At 41.9% G+C, this 15271-nt stretch overlaps 1 protein-coding gene across 1 annotated transcript in view; it reads left to right on the forward strand.

Annotated features, from left to right (window-relative positions):
• The window catches only part of met (MET proto-oncogene, receptor tyrosine kinase), an 81069-nt gene that overhangs the window by 42448 nt on the left and 23350 nt on the right, over nucleotides 1-15271 (forward strand). Inside the window, 5 exon segments of the mRNA XM_051952650.1 lie at nucleotides 177-252; nucleotides 255-335; nucleotides 752-790; nucleotides 793-851; nucleotides 13185-13394. Coding sequence (XP_051808610.1) covers nucleotides 177-252; nucleotides 255-335; nucleotides 752-790; nucleotides 793-851; nucleotides 13185-13394 — 465 coding nt within the window.

A 15271-nucleotide genomic window follows, 5' to 3' on the forward strand; every position in this document is an offset into this window, starting at 1 on the left:
TTTTCCCGCTCAAGCTGCAGGAATTATCTGCAGGGCTAATGCAATAGAAATGCATGAATAGCACTTGGACAATGGCTACTATTGTATGCATACTAAACACAACAATATATCCTGTGTGTTTACTCTCCCCTCCTTTTCCCCCCTGACCCCATCCTTCTCTCCACCATCACCATCAGCCTGTCGTCACCATGCTGACCTGTAAGACGCCTCCACATAGTGTTCCATCAGAGCAACCTGTGAAGCTGACTGTGGATTTGTGGAGCACCATGCCCTGTGTTGCTTCACCTACAACCAAGACCCCATCATCAACAATCCAGCCTTACGCTCCTTGTGAGGTTAGGATCGTATTTTTTCAGAATGGGATTTCAGTTTAAATTAGCTCCTTTCCACAAACTGTTATTCTCGCCCATCTGTGTGGTGGCCAACACCGAACTACTTACACATTTATATTTCTGGAATGCTTTCCATCTCATCTTTGTCAATGTCATCTCAGCTAATTTTCTCCAAATATGAGCTCTTTCTTTGCCTCAGTGAAAGCACGAGAGAGAATCGAGCAAGCCAAGCGGAACTTGACGGAGGATGACTGTGGATTGAGCCGAGACAGATTAATGCTTTAGTTTTACAGCAGTAGGAACGAGTGGGAGGTGACGAGTGGCTAAACTACTAATGCTAACAGCAGGTCCTCCCAATGGGAATCTACTGTGTCTCTCTCTGATGCTAATGCTAATATCCGTTCTAACCCCCCCTGTAGCGGAGGCTTGCACGGTGTCGGCTCACGGCTTATTCCTCCAATCGGCCTCCAGCCCCAGATGGTTCTCACCACTGGTCAGGATGCTGAGGTCTTCCATGTGGTGAGTACAAGACGGATTTTATACATCAAATTAAATGCCCATGTCTTGTATCCCAAAGTTGAAAATGTTGTTTGTGATCTTTGCACAATCTGAGGTAAGTCTAAATGTTCTTTGAAGAATATTTCCCATATGGAAGTTGCAGTTTAATAACATTATAAGTGTTTTTTCTTGGTCTTAGCACGTTTAGTTTCTGCCTTCCAAAAAAATCCCTGGTCTTGAAAAATTTAAAGAGATGACCCCACCGTATGCATAAACAATGGTCTGTGACGGAACACATTGGAGCACCACATGACAATGCACCACAGTTCAGGTTGTTCATATCTAATGATTTTCCTTCAGACATCTCAGGATGTTACAGTACAACTCGGTTCCTATAGTCAGACCCCAGTGGACTAATTCCTGGCACATAACTACGACAATGTTGTGGCAAACAATGAGCATGCTCCATGTCACATCTTGTTTAGTTTGGGAATCTGTGGGCTCTTGCATCGTAAAAACTACTGCTTGGTCTCTGGGTAGGAGCCACAGACCCAGCTCACCACTGATGATCCTCATCATAAGGGTTGGTTACTCCCGGGCTGTTGACTGACATGTTTTCTTCTCTGCTCCAAGTTGCAGTCCATGGATTAATCACAAATACACACCTACCAGTAATCAGAAAAACATGTGTCCTGCTACACAGGTCCTGCTGTTGGTTGTGTGGTGTCACATGATCTCCTGAGTCATGACAGTTACTGCTCACACACGGTGCATGCGTGTAAGTGTGATGCGTTCTGTAAACATGCAGCACAAACACTCCTAGAACTTTTTGATCACCCTCCATACATGTTAGCGTGAACAGGGCATATCCTACAGTACCGTCAACACTCATCACTGCAGCCACTTGCCCAGGTATCAATACCAGCATCAAAAAAACTCTTATATGAGCGCTAGTATTTTGTTGATTACTATATAGTTGATTTAGAGATGTTTGGAAAAAGAACCATCCAAATCAGTGACACTTTCAAGAAAGACATCTTTCCTTCCTTGTCTTTCTTTTCCAGTCTCTTTCTTGCAACTCTTCTTTTCAACACCTGTTTAAACATCACGTTGACATCATAAATAATGGCGCTGCTTTACTCTTTGCAGTTCACAAGAAGGAATGGAAATGCAAACATGAGTGTGCCAAATTTACTTCCCGCTTCTGACTTATTTCTTGAGACTTCTCAGATCAAATTCTGCGTCTGTTTGGTTTAAAAAGACATTCATTAGAAATATCTCAGGAGAAACAGGAGGCAAAATAAATATTTCAGTAACTCGCTGTCACGTAGATGGTATTGTCATTATACACACTAACGCCTCCAAAAACCATTGAGAAGACAGAATATTTCTCGACAATGGAAAAGAGCTAAAGTTTCAGACAACATGAGAAGAAAGGAAATGGAAAATCCACAGTCTGATGTGTAGGATCCAGCTGTCACCTCAGACTCACATACAGTAGCAGAAGAGAGGCTTTTAGGATGCTCTGGCTCTCCTCACCTCCGTCAGACTTTATTGTACTTATTGCAGGAAAACGATACAGACACACACACACACACCACATACACATGTACGGCTGCGTGCCTGAAGGAAGTCACTGCCATCTCAGACCGACTGGCCTTTACAGCGACAGCCTGGGGGTGTTTTAAATTATACAACCTGACATGCACCAGGCTTTCACCACGCTGTCTGCGACCCTTTAACATCTCTAAAATTGATGTGGCTCAATTATAAAGCCTTTAAAGGTGTTAAATGTATATAAAATGTCATCCAGGTCATAATTCAAAAGCGGCAGGGCTTGGTTTGAGTTACATTTCAAGTTTTCATTAGTGCTCCTGAAAGATCACAGCTATTACCTGGACAAATGGCAGCTTTTGCTCATATATTATATTACCTGAGCAGGAAGATCATACATGGGCAGAGGAAGGGCTGCACAATGTCATCTTTAAAGCTAAATGTTTCAATCTGTCTGTTCAGAACAACACCTCTCACTGTAAAGATCCTCTTGATATCAAGTTTTGTCTTTGAGATATTTGAAATGAGGATTTTTTTGCCAGTTCAGTAATTTGTTTCTTACTACAAAATGCCATGTTTCAGGTATTTCAAGTTGAATATTGTTTCATTTGTTAGTATAGTGGCACTTTCTAGAAAAAATGTTTCAACTGGAATTTTGTTGAGATTTTTTATCTTTTTTTTGAAGTAGAAGAATTTATTTTTACTCCACCAAGGAACACAGCCTACATTTGTCTGTTTGTCTGTGCGTAACATTGTTCAAAAACGGAATACGGATTTGGATGAAATTTGGAAGTGAACGTCTGAAATGATACAAGGACCACCTGATTAGATTTTGGCAGTGATGCAGCTTATAGTCTGGATCTACGGATTTGTTAAAGATTTCTAAATCATTGCAAGATAGCGAAACGGCATCAATTTAACTATGACAACAAGTGAACGCTATGTCAGCTGCCCACAGACGATCACATGATTGCAATCCTACTAAAATCTACCGCTGCTGACTTATCAGGACATACCTGTAGGAAATCATACGACTGAGCAGCCTTGGCAGAGTACTGCGCTCTCTGAGTGCTTTTCTTGTTTCTAATTGGAATCATCTGCAGAGATGAACACTTTTGCTGCGTTTCACTCTGTTTCTGTATTTTGGATCATTTTGTGGCAACAGAAATTTAAACTTTATGAGGAGATGCAGATCTCCAATTCAAAACACAGACACAACATTCAGAGGAAAAAAGAAACAATATTCCTTTGGCTAGCGCTGTGTTGTTCCAGCACAGTTTTCATGTTGCAGCCAGAAAAGACTCAGCACCGTCTGAAGTAATAATACTGAACCCAGAAACGACCCACCATGGCTTCCTTCGATGTGAACACATTGACCTTCTGATCCATTCCTCAAGTGCCCTTGGATGAAAGTCTCACAGCTCAAGTTTCATCTGAGCCGCTGCTAAAATGGTACCATTTTTTCTCCTTTTAAAGAAAGGAAACTTTCAACTCTTATTAAGTGCCATTTTATATAGCTGAACTCAAACACAGAATACAAGGACACAGCCTGAGTTACTAAGTTTATTGCAATAACTCTGTTGTAGCTCATTGTGAAGCAGTTTGTCTCCATAAATGTGGTAGATACAAGTATCTGCATTCTGTCAGAGTGAAGCTGACATGTTTCCTTTTGAGTCATAACAAACAAGCTGCTATTTGCATACATTGAAGGTGTGCTGTTGTCTCATTGTGTGTGATGTTTGCCTTCGGGAGGCGGTTTGAGGACAAGCAGTGCTTTGTAATGATGTTATCTGTCGTCCAGAGGCACACGCTGCTGCAGGTTCAGTCAGGAGATAATAATACACTCGGTAAACACACACAAAACACATTCTACTGGAATAAGTCTTCCATTCCAAATCTTAGTGACAGAATATCCCCTTATCTCTGATCAGTCTTTCTTCCATGTTTTTCTCTCCCACACACACTCATACGCAAACACCCTCTGTAGTGTCTCATCTTTCAGTTTCCCTTTCCTTGGTCATTGACCTGTGTTCAGGTCAGCGGCTGATGGGTCTCAAGGGAACTCAGGCTTCATTACACAAAAACAGCGTGAGCAGACGCAGCTTTAGGGCTCTAAAATCAGGTTTATGATCCAAAGGTTGCTGGTTCCAGTATTGCTGTTCCACCTGGAAAGTATGTAGACTTGTAGCAACTACTGCTCCTCCCACTTGTTATCAGTGTATCTTTGATCAATTAACTTCCAAATGCTCCAGCGGAGCTGCTCTGAGAGAACAGAAGGCACTTGTTGCTGCACATGGAAGTTTTCAGGTGGGAACATGTGCATCTGTATGAGCTGAAGCAGTATGTTTGGTCAGCTCTCTACTGACCAAACATACTGTTGGAAACCAAAAATAGACTGAGCAAACTGAGGATTTGGGTGTTTTAAAGGGTTGTATTTTGTCAATTGTCCCAGAGGTTATAACATAACAACAAAGTGTCCTGATATTCTGCTTTATTTACAGATAGACTCTGATAAAGTCTCTACAAAAGACTAAAACCCTATTGCTACATCAGGACTTTAAAATAACCGATAGCACAGTCATTAGTTACAGTTTATTCTGAACTGTGCATAAGAGTCACAACCAAGTTTACGGGGTGTAATTTCACCTGTAATCCTAGATGAGTTAAAGTTTTCTTTATGTGTCACCTGGTGCTGCAGCATTGGAAGCTTACACCAGGGTAGTCAGGGTTCAGCTCACTTTCAAGTTGATAACACATGTTGTGACTGTGAAGTGCTCTAAGATGACCAAAAGGCAGCATGTTGAAGTGAACCCTTGCCCTGGTAGTTTATTGTTCATTTTAAACTGGAATAACAGCCAGAGAGGCACAGCAAAAAGAAAACTCCAAGCTTTCTATAGAGAGAGAAAGCATGAAGGAAAAGGTTTGTATGAAATAGGGCTATCATAGCTAATGATTAGGAAGGATCATGCCCTGCAGGGCTCCAGCTGTCGCCTGTTAAATTCCTTCCAGTAAACGGGATGAGTTAAGGCTCAGCCTGGGAAGGGACAGTATAACTGTCTTATTGTCTTAACCCCTCAAAATAGAGGCAATGATCTTTCACAAATGGACATCCCAGAGGTTTCCATCCCCAGCACACTGGGTAATGTGAGCCAGCCTGTCATGCCTCTGGAGCTCTGTTCATAAACCTAAATGACGGTCATGCGATCAGCCTAGTCTCCAAGCAGCCAGTGTTGGACAATGATGTTGTGTTCAGTCACCAAAATTTGTCCTCCAGTCGGACAAGAAACTGAGCTCTTCACACCGAAGCAGGTTTAAGAGAGAAGAAAACTGCTTAAAAAAACCAACAGCAGAGGTTCGGCGGTCTCAGCTGGAACTAGAGCATAAAAAAACAGCCAGTGTGGACTTGATATCTCCCTCTCAGATCTCCAGTAAAGCCTGGTCTCAGCCAATCTCAGTTTTCCCACAAACATCAAAGAGTTTTTTTGGGTTTTTTTTTTACGATCTGTCATGAAAAGCTGGCATGGTCACAAAGTCAGAGGGGGCTACACATACACAAAAAACAGCAAAAAAAGTGATCAGTGCATTTTTACATAGCTGTGGTGTAGTTCCTTCGTAACACAGAGCTCAAGGACTGAGCTTCATGATGCCAGCGTTGCTTTGCAGGGCTGCACCATCACAGATAGTCTGGTTTAACTCAAGGCTTCACCGTGGCCAGACACCTGTCGCCTGAATTCACAAACTGGCTTGTTTTGTGTCAGACTCTTCTTCCTATCTCCTCCCGGAGGGCTAAATCCTTCCAGCTGACACCTGAATGCCGTGCAAAGTTTCTTTCCTTTCCCATACCCCCACAGCTGGGGGGTATATAGGAGTGGGAAATGGATGAAAGTGAATGATTAACATTTTCCCTTCTGTCAAGGTGCTTCAAATCTCCAAGTGCTTCCAGTAGAGCTGTTCATTGACCAAAAGACAAGTTTGTGTTTGTAAGTTAATGGAGTGAAAGAGTCAGAATCCTTCAATGCAAAATAAGACAGTCTCCATTAAGAAAGACGGGCAACTGGTATCAGCTGTATACATTTCTTGAGTTGAAGATTTACTTTAAAATGTAGTAATTGAGTATTCTATTCTATATTTTTTATCCTCCCTGGACTGGATGCTTTCTGCTGTGATGTTGCATTGATGTTGTGCTGTTGTAGTGGGTTAGTCTGATTTTACTGTGGAAAATTTTTGTTGTTTCAGAATGAAATCCCAACTTTTGGACAATTTCTGGGGCTTTCTCTGGCCTGTCTTGTCTCTTCACCCCTCACTTTTATCTCTGTTTTGTTACATGAAAGATTTTTAATCGCCAAGCTACTCCAGTTTTCAAAGAAACGTTGCAACTCTAGTTCTGCGGATTTCAAATTTTCTACCACATTTATATACCTTTTTGTAGTCTCATGAACAAATATTGAATAGTGGCGTTAACTTGGAAATGTAGTAGTAAATGTAGTAAATTTCCTAGAAATGTACGCATGTTAGCTTGTCTATTTATACTGGCATAAACCAGCCACACTCATCAGTCGTACTCACTGAATTCCAACGTTGCCCACAAAGGCAACATATACTCAGAGCTATTAAAGAAAACCCAGCGGAATTGACAGTCTATAAATTTTAATCAACCTTCATGAGCTCTGTAGTTTTATTATATGCACATTACAAAACGTCCTAATGGGATGTCATTCTGAAAGACTGGATTTTGGAAAAATGTGTTGCATTTGTAGTCAGTCCAGTCATAAATGAATCACTTCCTCTTCAAATTTTGGATGAACTTCAATCTGTTCCATATCAGGAGAACGAAGGGAAGCAAATACAACATGCATTATGTGCAGTCACAGAAACATGTGCTGCAAAAGAAGAAATTTATATATGTTCATTTTCATTGGAAAAATCAAGCAGACACTGCTGAACTGGTTATTTAAAGTCCAAAGTAAATGATCACACAGTACAGCATGGTAGGAAACAGTGCAATGCCACACGGGTATAAATCACTTTAGATTTGACAAGCACTTTTTTATGTGGGAGCTCCGTTATGACTTGGCTTTTTCGCAGGCTGTTACACTAATGATCCATCGGGGACAGCAGAGATTTCAGGATCGCTGGTTCTCTCATCACCCCACAGTAAAACTCTCGGCCCGCTCGCTGTCCAGCTTGCCCAGCAATTGTATTTACAGCTGCTCCCAACCTATAGCCCTTCACCTCGTCTCCTTAAATAAGAGGAGACATCGACTGAACAATGAAACTGACTGAGGTTTCCACTAATTCACAGGATATTTTTCCTTTCACTTCACCCATGGGAGGCAGGGCTTGAAGGGGGGAGGGTTGGCGGGGGGGCGTTTACACTACAGTCCTTATTGGTATGTGCAGGAGGGAGGTTAATTGGATTGCTTTTGTTGGGTGACCCAGCATTACCCTCACAGATGGGGACACACACATTTTATATGCATGTTCCTGTGTGTTAAGTGTGCGTTTGTGTCTTTATGCTTGTGTTTAAGAATTTGCAGATGCATGTAACTTTGTGAGTGTGTCCATGTGTGTCCGTCTGGGCTGCTATAGTTCACTGGGGAGTCAGATTGGCAAGTGTATGAGGAAGTTTCAACCACACTTCAACAGAGCTGCTGCTACTGCAGTCAGAGCAGCTCTCTGGGGAGTGAGATATCAGTCAGCATTGGAAGTCAGATTTCAGCCAGTTTGTTAAGTATTTTGGAGTCTGACAATCTTTACAGACTCCATAATGTGCTGATGTCCAACTGGTCAACCCCCAAGGTCCGCATTGCTTCTTTGTTCTGTGCTCTGACCTTCCATTCTGTTTGATTTCACAAGAGGAACATTTAACAGAAGTATCAGTAAAGTGTGTTAGGAGCTGAACCTAATGATTTGAATCTTGTGGTTGATAGATCACAGATCGATCTTTCTTAAACCATTTTCCTGACACTGGGCCGGTCTTTCTCAGGCCACCAAAACAGCTCTGACACACTGAGACATGGACTCCACATACTTCTGGAGATGTCCTGTGGTATTTAGCAGCAAGACATTAGCAGCAGAACCTTGAAGTCCTGGAAGTTACAAGGTGGGGCCTCATATGGATCACACTTGGTTTTCCAGTACATTCCATAGATGCTCCATGGTGAGATCTGGGGAATTTGGAGAACAAGTCAACATCTTGAACTCTTTGCCATGTTCCACAAACCAATCTTGAACAGTGTTTGTAGTGTGGCAGGGAACATCAACCTGCTACCAGAGGTCAATAACATTATGGAATAATGTTGCCATGAAGAGGTGTACATGGTCTGTAACAGTGTTTAGGTAGGTGGTTTGCGTCATCTACATGAATGCCACAACAAGAGGTTTCCCATAAGAACAGTACCCAGACTATTAAGCTGCCTGTACAACTTGCCGTCTTCTCATAGTGCATCCTGCTGCCATCTTTTCCTCAGGTAAACACTGTAGCTTTTACAGTTTATGTTGACATTCTCAGTATTTAGAGATGAACAAACTTGTTAAATCATTCTGGTTATTATATCAGACATACAAGACGACCTTGCTGTTTATTTAAAATATACCAGACACCGGGCATAGACTAGATGCACTGTGTTTGTCTTCATTCACAAGAACCTGGCAATACATGACTTATTTTCTATTTATCAGCCACGCATGCTTCTTTCATGCAGTACTGCTAGTGGCTCTTCATCAGCTGATACCCTGTGCTGAAACTGTAAACGTGTTAAATTGATCTCCAAAATACCAATCACAAAATCTGATATTTGCACACTTCTTAAACAGCTTTAGCCACACTGAGAGCAAGCAAAAAAAAAAAGGGGGGGGGGGGGGGGGGATTTATTCCTGCAATTTTAGAGCAAAACCATTCCCCACCTTCATACAATCCAAATCTGGCCAAATCACTGAGACTTAAATTCTAGATAATTATGCATCCTGTTTTCTGATTGCCTGACAACATTCGGTGAGGGTCTGGCTGACAGACAAGCAATGAATAGATAGACTATATGTACAATAAATAGGCAATGTCTACAGAAAGATTTAACACACCAAGATTTTGCAAATGAGTCCCTTAAATGACCACAACGGCAAAGCGTCCGCTCATTAAACAACAGTGTGACGGTGCGTTGGTTGTGTTTGAAGGTTACAAGAGGTGCATAGATTTGAGCGCCTTCTCTTTGCCTCCTGTCCTCATGGGGAATCGACTCAAGGACGCATCTACTTTTGTAACCCAGAAGATAAACACAGACTGTCATTAGCTGTTGCCACAGAGCAAATATCAACATTGATCTTTCAGCACGCAGACAAACAATTATGGTTTGTACTGAGTGCACCTATGTAAAAGAACACCATGCCACCACACTCTTTGACAACTTTGTATTACTTACGCTGACATTTGATTTGCGTCATGAGGACCTTCCTTGTAGTCCTGCCTCAGCTCAAAAGCAGAAATATGGAAGCTAAGTTCTGGACTTAAACTGAAAATGAGAAGTATGCTGACAGGGAGAAAATGATTTAATAAATAACCTCTTAACTGCTCACAGTACTGTTGCTTGTAACATTATAAACCATCTTTCAGATTAGCGTAGCTATTCATTTTCTAATCTATATTAGTCTGTTCTTGTTTCTGGGAATGATGCCCCAGATCCCAGTGACACCCCCTTTGGATGCTGTTCCTTTGCAAAACGGCTCCCTCCCCGAATTTCTTCTCACTCTGTAAAACTGTGGACAGCTCAGTGCCTTGTGTGTTTTCCTGGCTGTTGCATGTGTGTAAGAATTTACGAAACTGTAGGGGAGAACTGGGATGAGCTGGGCCACATTTTATATTTTGGCAGATTTCAAACAAGAATTGTTGCGTATTATAATCATAATTTACATTTCTGCCCAACTGTCCACATGTTCCACCTTGCTTTTGAGATCTACTATGAATAGTTCAGTCATGAAAAACACCACATTGAAGCAAATACAGATGCTGTATTTGGACAAAATAAAAGGCCTGAGGAGACTGGACATTCAGTATTAGTAAGATGTTGCTGGTATCGAACTGACGTGGATATTCAGCACTCTGGCAGGTTAGTGCTGACCTCTATCATACTTTCTTCACAGTTGATTTCTCTTAGCTCTGCCACACAAACAGTGCATGTTGTAATTCCCCCTAACTGCACATGGCAAAATGTTACACACAACAAAGTTCCAAACAGAGACAAGAAGTCCAGTTGTTGTATAGATATTTGATAATACCAGGACTTTCATGCTTTAATGCAGCTACGTGAGGTTTAGATCTTTGTTGAGACGTCAACCTCAGCATCTCTATCCCTGTTAGATACCTACGTTTCCTTTAAACAACATGAAACTCTGCCACGCTTAAATAAAAAAGGCTGTTTTCTGTTTTCCAAGCTGCCTGTCTCGCACTCAGGGGGTCTTAATGAGCACAAAAGCTGGGAGGCCTACCTGGGCTGAATCCAACTTGGGATAAAACTCTGTTGTGCCCTCAGGCCACATGTGTAAGCACAGCAGTCACTGAAAACAGGCGTTGTCCCACATAATGTGTTGAGTAGAAAAGAAGCTGCCAAACTGAGGATTTAGTGAGAGGCGATTTGTAGTAAGAACTAAGTGTAGCTGAAGGATTGAGGTGGTGTATCTCTTCACTTCTATATGGGTCTGTGTTTTTGCATGCATTTTTCTATAAAAGACCTAAATGTCCTGACAAGTTGAAGATGCAAAACTTTAGTTCCCATTTGTTCAATCTTCAAGGGATTGGTTTTTGTTAGGGTTGATGCTCTTTATGTAGCAGTGACAAGTTGGCTTAGGATAATAAGCCATCGAGTGAGATCATTTATAGCTGAAGCAATGATGATGTTTCTGTGTGTTGCTTAACATTATTTTTCATTGCAACAAGCTTTCGCTGTAATTGCATTGAATACAATTAGAATCCGAATACAGATAAAAACCAGATGCAGAGGGAAAAGATAGGAAAATAATGATCTGAGACTAGTTACAGTTGAACTTTGTACTAGGGCTGCTCTGTAAAAGTTGACCGAACATTAGCTGATGAGAGGAGTTTCTGTCACTGTCCTCTTGCTGGTTGTTCTGACACAGTTAGAATTGTTACTGTTTTGCTGGTGTCACTGTGTCTCGTTTTGTGTGTGCACTTGTAAAATGAGATTTTAACAGCTCATTATTATTGCTATGTATTTTTCTGTACAGTGTTACAATGCAAATCATGTTCTGGTGCCTCCTACACTGCACATATTTAAATAATCAAATCACTATCATAAACATGTGACAACTAACAGCTAGTCGACATGGAAAATCTGTGTTCAGAGGAAGCCCAGTAAAACTGCAATACATCTTTCTGCAGAAACACAATTTGCATGCACATATTTGCAGTTAGTGGTATTCCTGGGAAGCTAGCAGTAAACGGGAAAGATAGAATGCCTCACTAAGATATAAGCACAAAATACGCTGCTCGTTCAAAAAAACAGTTCCGCACTCTAGTATTTTATTGGACCACCTTTAGCTTTGAGAATGACACACATTTGCCGTGGTATTATTTTGTTAAGCTTCTTGAATGTCATAACATTTATTTCTGGCCAGTGATACATAAATTTTCTACCAAGATTTTGTATTGGTGATGGGAGAGTCGGACCGCTGCACAAAGTCATTTCTCGGCACATCCCAAAGATTCTCAATGGGGCTGAGGTCTGGACTGTGTGGAGGTCAATCCATGTGTGAAAATGATGACTTATGCTCCCTGATCCACTCATTCACAATGTGAACCTCATGAATCCTGGCATCGTCATCGCAGAATATGCCCATACCGTCAGGGAAGAAACACTCCATTGATGGAAAGTCCAGGTATTTTTTAGTATACTTAGGTTGTCAGCTGATCTCTTTCTTCGGGCACATATCATTGCTGAACCTGATCAACCCCGGATCATAACCCTAACCCCTACAGGCTTGTATGGTAGGCACTAGGCATGATGAGTGCATCATTTCTGCCTTTCTTCTTACCCTGATGTGCCCATTACTTTGGAACAGGGTCAATCTGGACCCATCAGACCACATGAACGACCACATTTCTTCCTCGAAGATGATAATTCACCGCTTTCCTTCAGGTTTTAATAATGGATTGGATGGTTCTTGACCTGATTTTAGTTATTTCAGAAATCTCCTTAGATGTATTCTTTGCTTGATGCAGACCAGTAGTGAGACAGATTAACATCCTTTCCATGACCACAGGATATGTTTTCCAACACAGTTGTTTAAGAATGAGAAGCTACTCGCTGCAGGGTTAGCTAGGGTTAAATAAGTTGTTGCCCGCTGAAGCATATTCATCACTGCAGTAATTACCCAATGGAAGGCTCTTACCTATTTGCTTAATTAAATCCAGGTGGCGACTTTTTTTTGGACAGGCAGTGTCGTATTCATTCATAGTTTGATGTAACACCTACAGATGTGGTGGTGCTTTCTTTTGTTGTGTTCATGTGGCTCTGACCACCTGCACATTGCTGTTAGACTTATACATCAGAACACCTGGCTGAACTGTTTCCCTGTAAGAATTCTAAGCACCCTGTAGTTTATTGAGGAAACTGTTCTTGAGTCTACCACAGATTTGAGTTACAGTAAACGACAAACAAGGGGTTTGTTGTTTACACTAGCTCACATGAAGCATGTTGGCATGTTTGCTTGAGTACTTGAAAGCAGTTCAGTTTTTTTGTGTGTGTCTGGGTGTACAATTTTTTAACTTATCCATTTTTCTCTGTCCAGAGCTGTGTGTATGGTGAAAATCGAACCTCCATCCAGTGCACCACGCCCTCTCTCGCCAAACTGGCCCTACAGCCACCAGTGGTCACCAAGGTGGCGTTTGTCCTGGACGGCTACTCCACAGAGCAATGGGACCTGATCTACGTGGAGGATCCCCTTTTCCAGGACCCTAAGTTGACCTCCAAGGACAACAAGAGCATAGTGGAGCTCAAAGTGAGGATCCTTACACAGTAAACCATCTTCTAGTTTTACCTCCAATGACTTTAACAGTTTAATGTTTAAAAATTAACAAATGATTAGCACATAGTTGCAAAACACAAAACAATAGAGGTTAGCTGCACAACAGTAACCTTTAGTAAAGACTCCAGCTCTTGTCTGATAGCCGTGCAACAAGACAGACTCTAAAAGAAACAGGTGCAAAAACTCAGGGTAACTGCAGAAAATCATTCAGTCTGTGGTTAAGCAAAAAATCTCTTTTAATGTGCTGTAGCAAATTTCAAACACTCAAGAAGTGCAGAGCAAGCTAAGTGCAGAAACATAAAAGCTGAAACCGAAATAGAAGAAGTACTAGCACCAGTGCTACAAGTCTGCTTAGTGCTATTAGTGCTGAACTCTACTTTGTTGGACTTTCTAACATTACTGAATGAGATGAATGCTCAGCCTGGAGTCACTTTAAAGTTTAAGCCCAATGGTCGCTGCACTTTACCTCCTAGTGCTCACACATATTCACACATACAGTCACCCGAGGTCCAGGTCAAGTTGGGAAGGAAACAATACAGAAAGAAAAACAGGACGTGGAGTCTGTTTCCCATCGTTTACACCCTCCATCCCTCCCCCACCTCTATACCTCTATGTATGCTCTCTGCTGACTTGTATTGTTCTTGTTGCTGAGGTCAAAGCTCTTGACATATTAATGCTACTTTTCAAACAAGTCACCACAGTCCCCAGAGCCCATTTTAGGAACACAATGAAATACATATTTTTCCTAGTTTCTCTCTCTCTTTTCTTTTTTCTTTTTCTTTTTGACTGCAGCTCGATGGGTTGTGGCAGCTGTGCAGAACCTCTCACAGGGGATCCTGGCTTTTTTTTCGTTCTTCTTCTTTCACTCTTTTCCCAGGCGTGACCTTGGCCCAATGCTAAATCCACCACCAACCTAACATCTATCCCCCATTCCCGCCTTCAGCCCAGACATGCCCCCCGTTTTTGCCCAGGGGGAGATGATACCAGCCATCACACCGAAACAGGCCACATTTAACGCCATCTGATAACCCTGCTTTGCAGTGGCCTCCAGTAAGGGGCAAATGCTGGGCTCATTTAGCACCATCTGACAACCCTAGCCCCAAAATGGCTGCAAATAGCAGCTAAATAAAGGAATATTTACCTCTGACTGATTGCTCTGCATTAGTATGGCAGCACATGAAAGAACCAGGCTGTTGGCTTTGGCTCAGAGCCAGGCTCTTATCGCTGCCGATCGCTGTACGGAAGACTGAGAAGAAACTCACTTCCAATTATCATTGTGACAGTTAATTTTGGAAAGACTGGTATTACTGTGACGGTTTTTTAATAACTTTAACTCCTCTCTACACTGTGTATGGCACTGTCACGCCTACAGCAGGACGCACACAAGATAATAACGGTATTGGATGAACGTCTGTTGTCTTTGTGTGCAGACTAATTGCAAGCAAGTGGGCAAATTAGTCAATTGTCTTGCTGTGTTTGTAGACTACCAAAGTGCTGTGTGTGTCTGGTATGAGAGAGAAAGTGTGAGTGTGTGTGTGTCAGAGTGCAGGAACAGGTGCGAGCCTCCACTCTGTGGCAAATTGGAAAATCCCAAGCTGTCACGCAAGGAATGTGATCATTCTCTTTATTGCCTTCTGCTGAAGTCAAACAAGTGTGTTTATGTGTGTGTCAGTGTGTGAGAGCGGTGGAATCGGAGAAACAAAAATGAACAGGAAGAGAAAGCAAGGGGATGAGAGCAAGTAGGAAATAAGTGGAGACAGAAGAGCAAATTAAGCTCTGCTGTTTTCTCCCAGCTTCCCATCAAACAGCACAAAGTCACTCACTCAGTTGCACAAACACTCACATGGACA

Source organism: Acanthochromis polyacanthus, chromosome 8 (assembly GCF_021347895.1).
Source record: "Acanthochromis polyacanthus isolate Apoly-LR-REF ecotype Palm Island chromosome 8, KAUST_Apoly_ChrSc, whole genome shotgun sequence".
NCBI lineage: Eukaryota > Metazoa > Chordata > Actinopteri > Pomacentridae > Acanthochromis > Acanthochromis polyacanthus.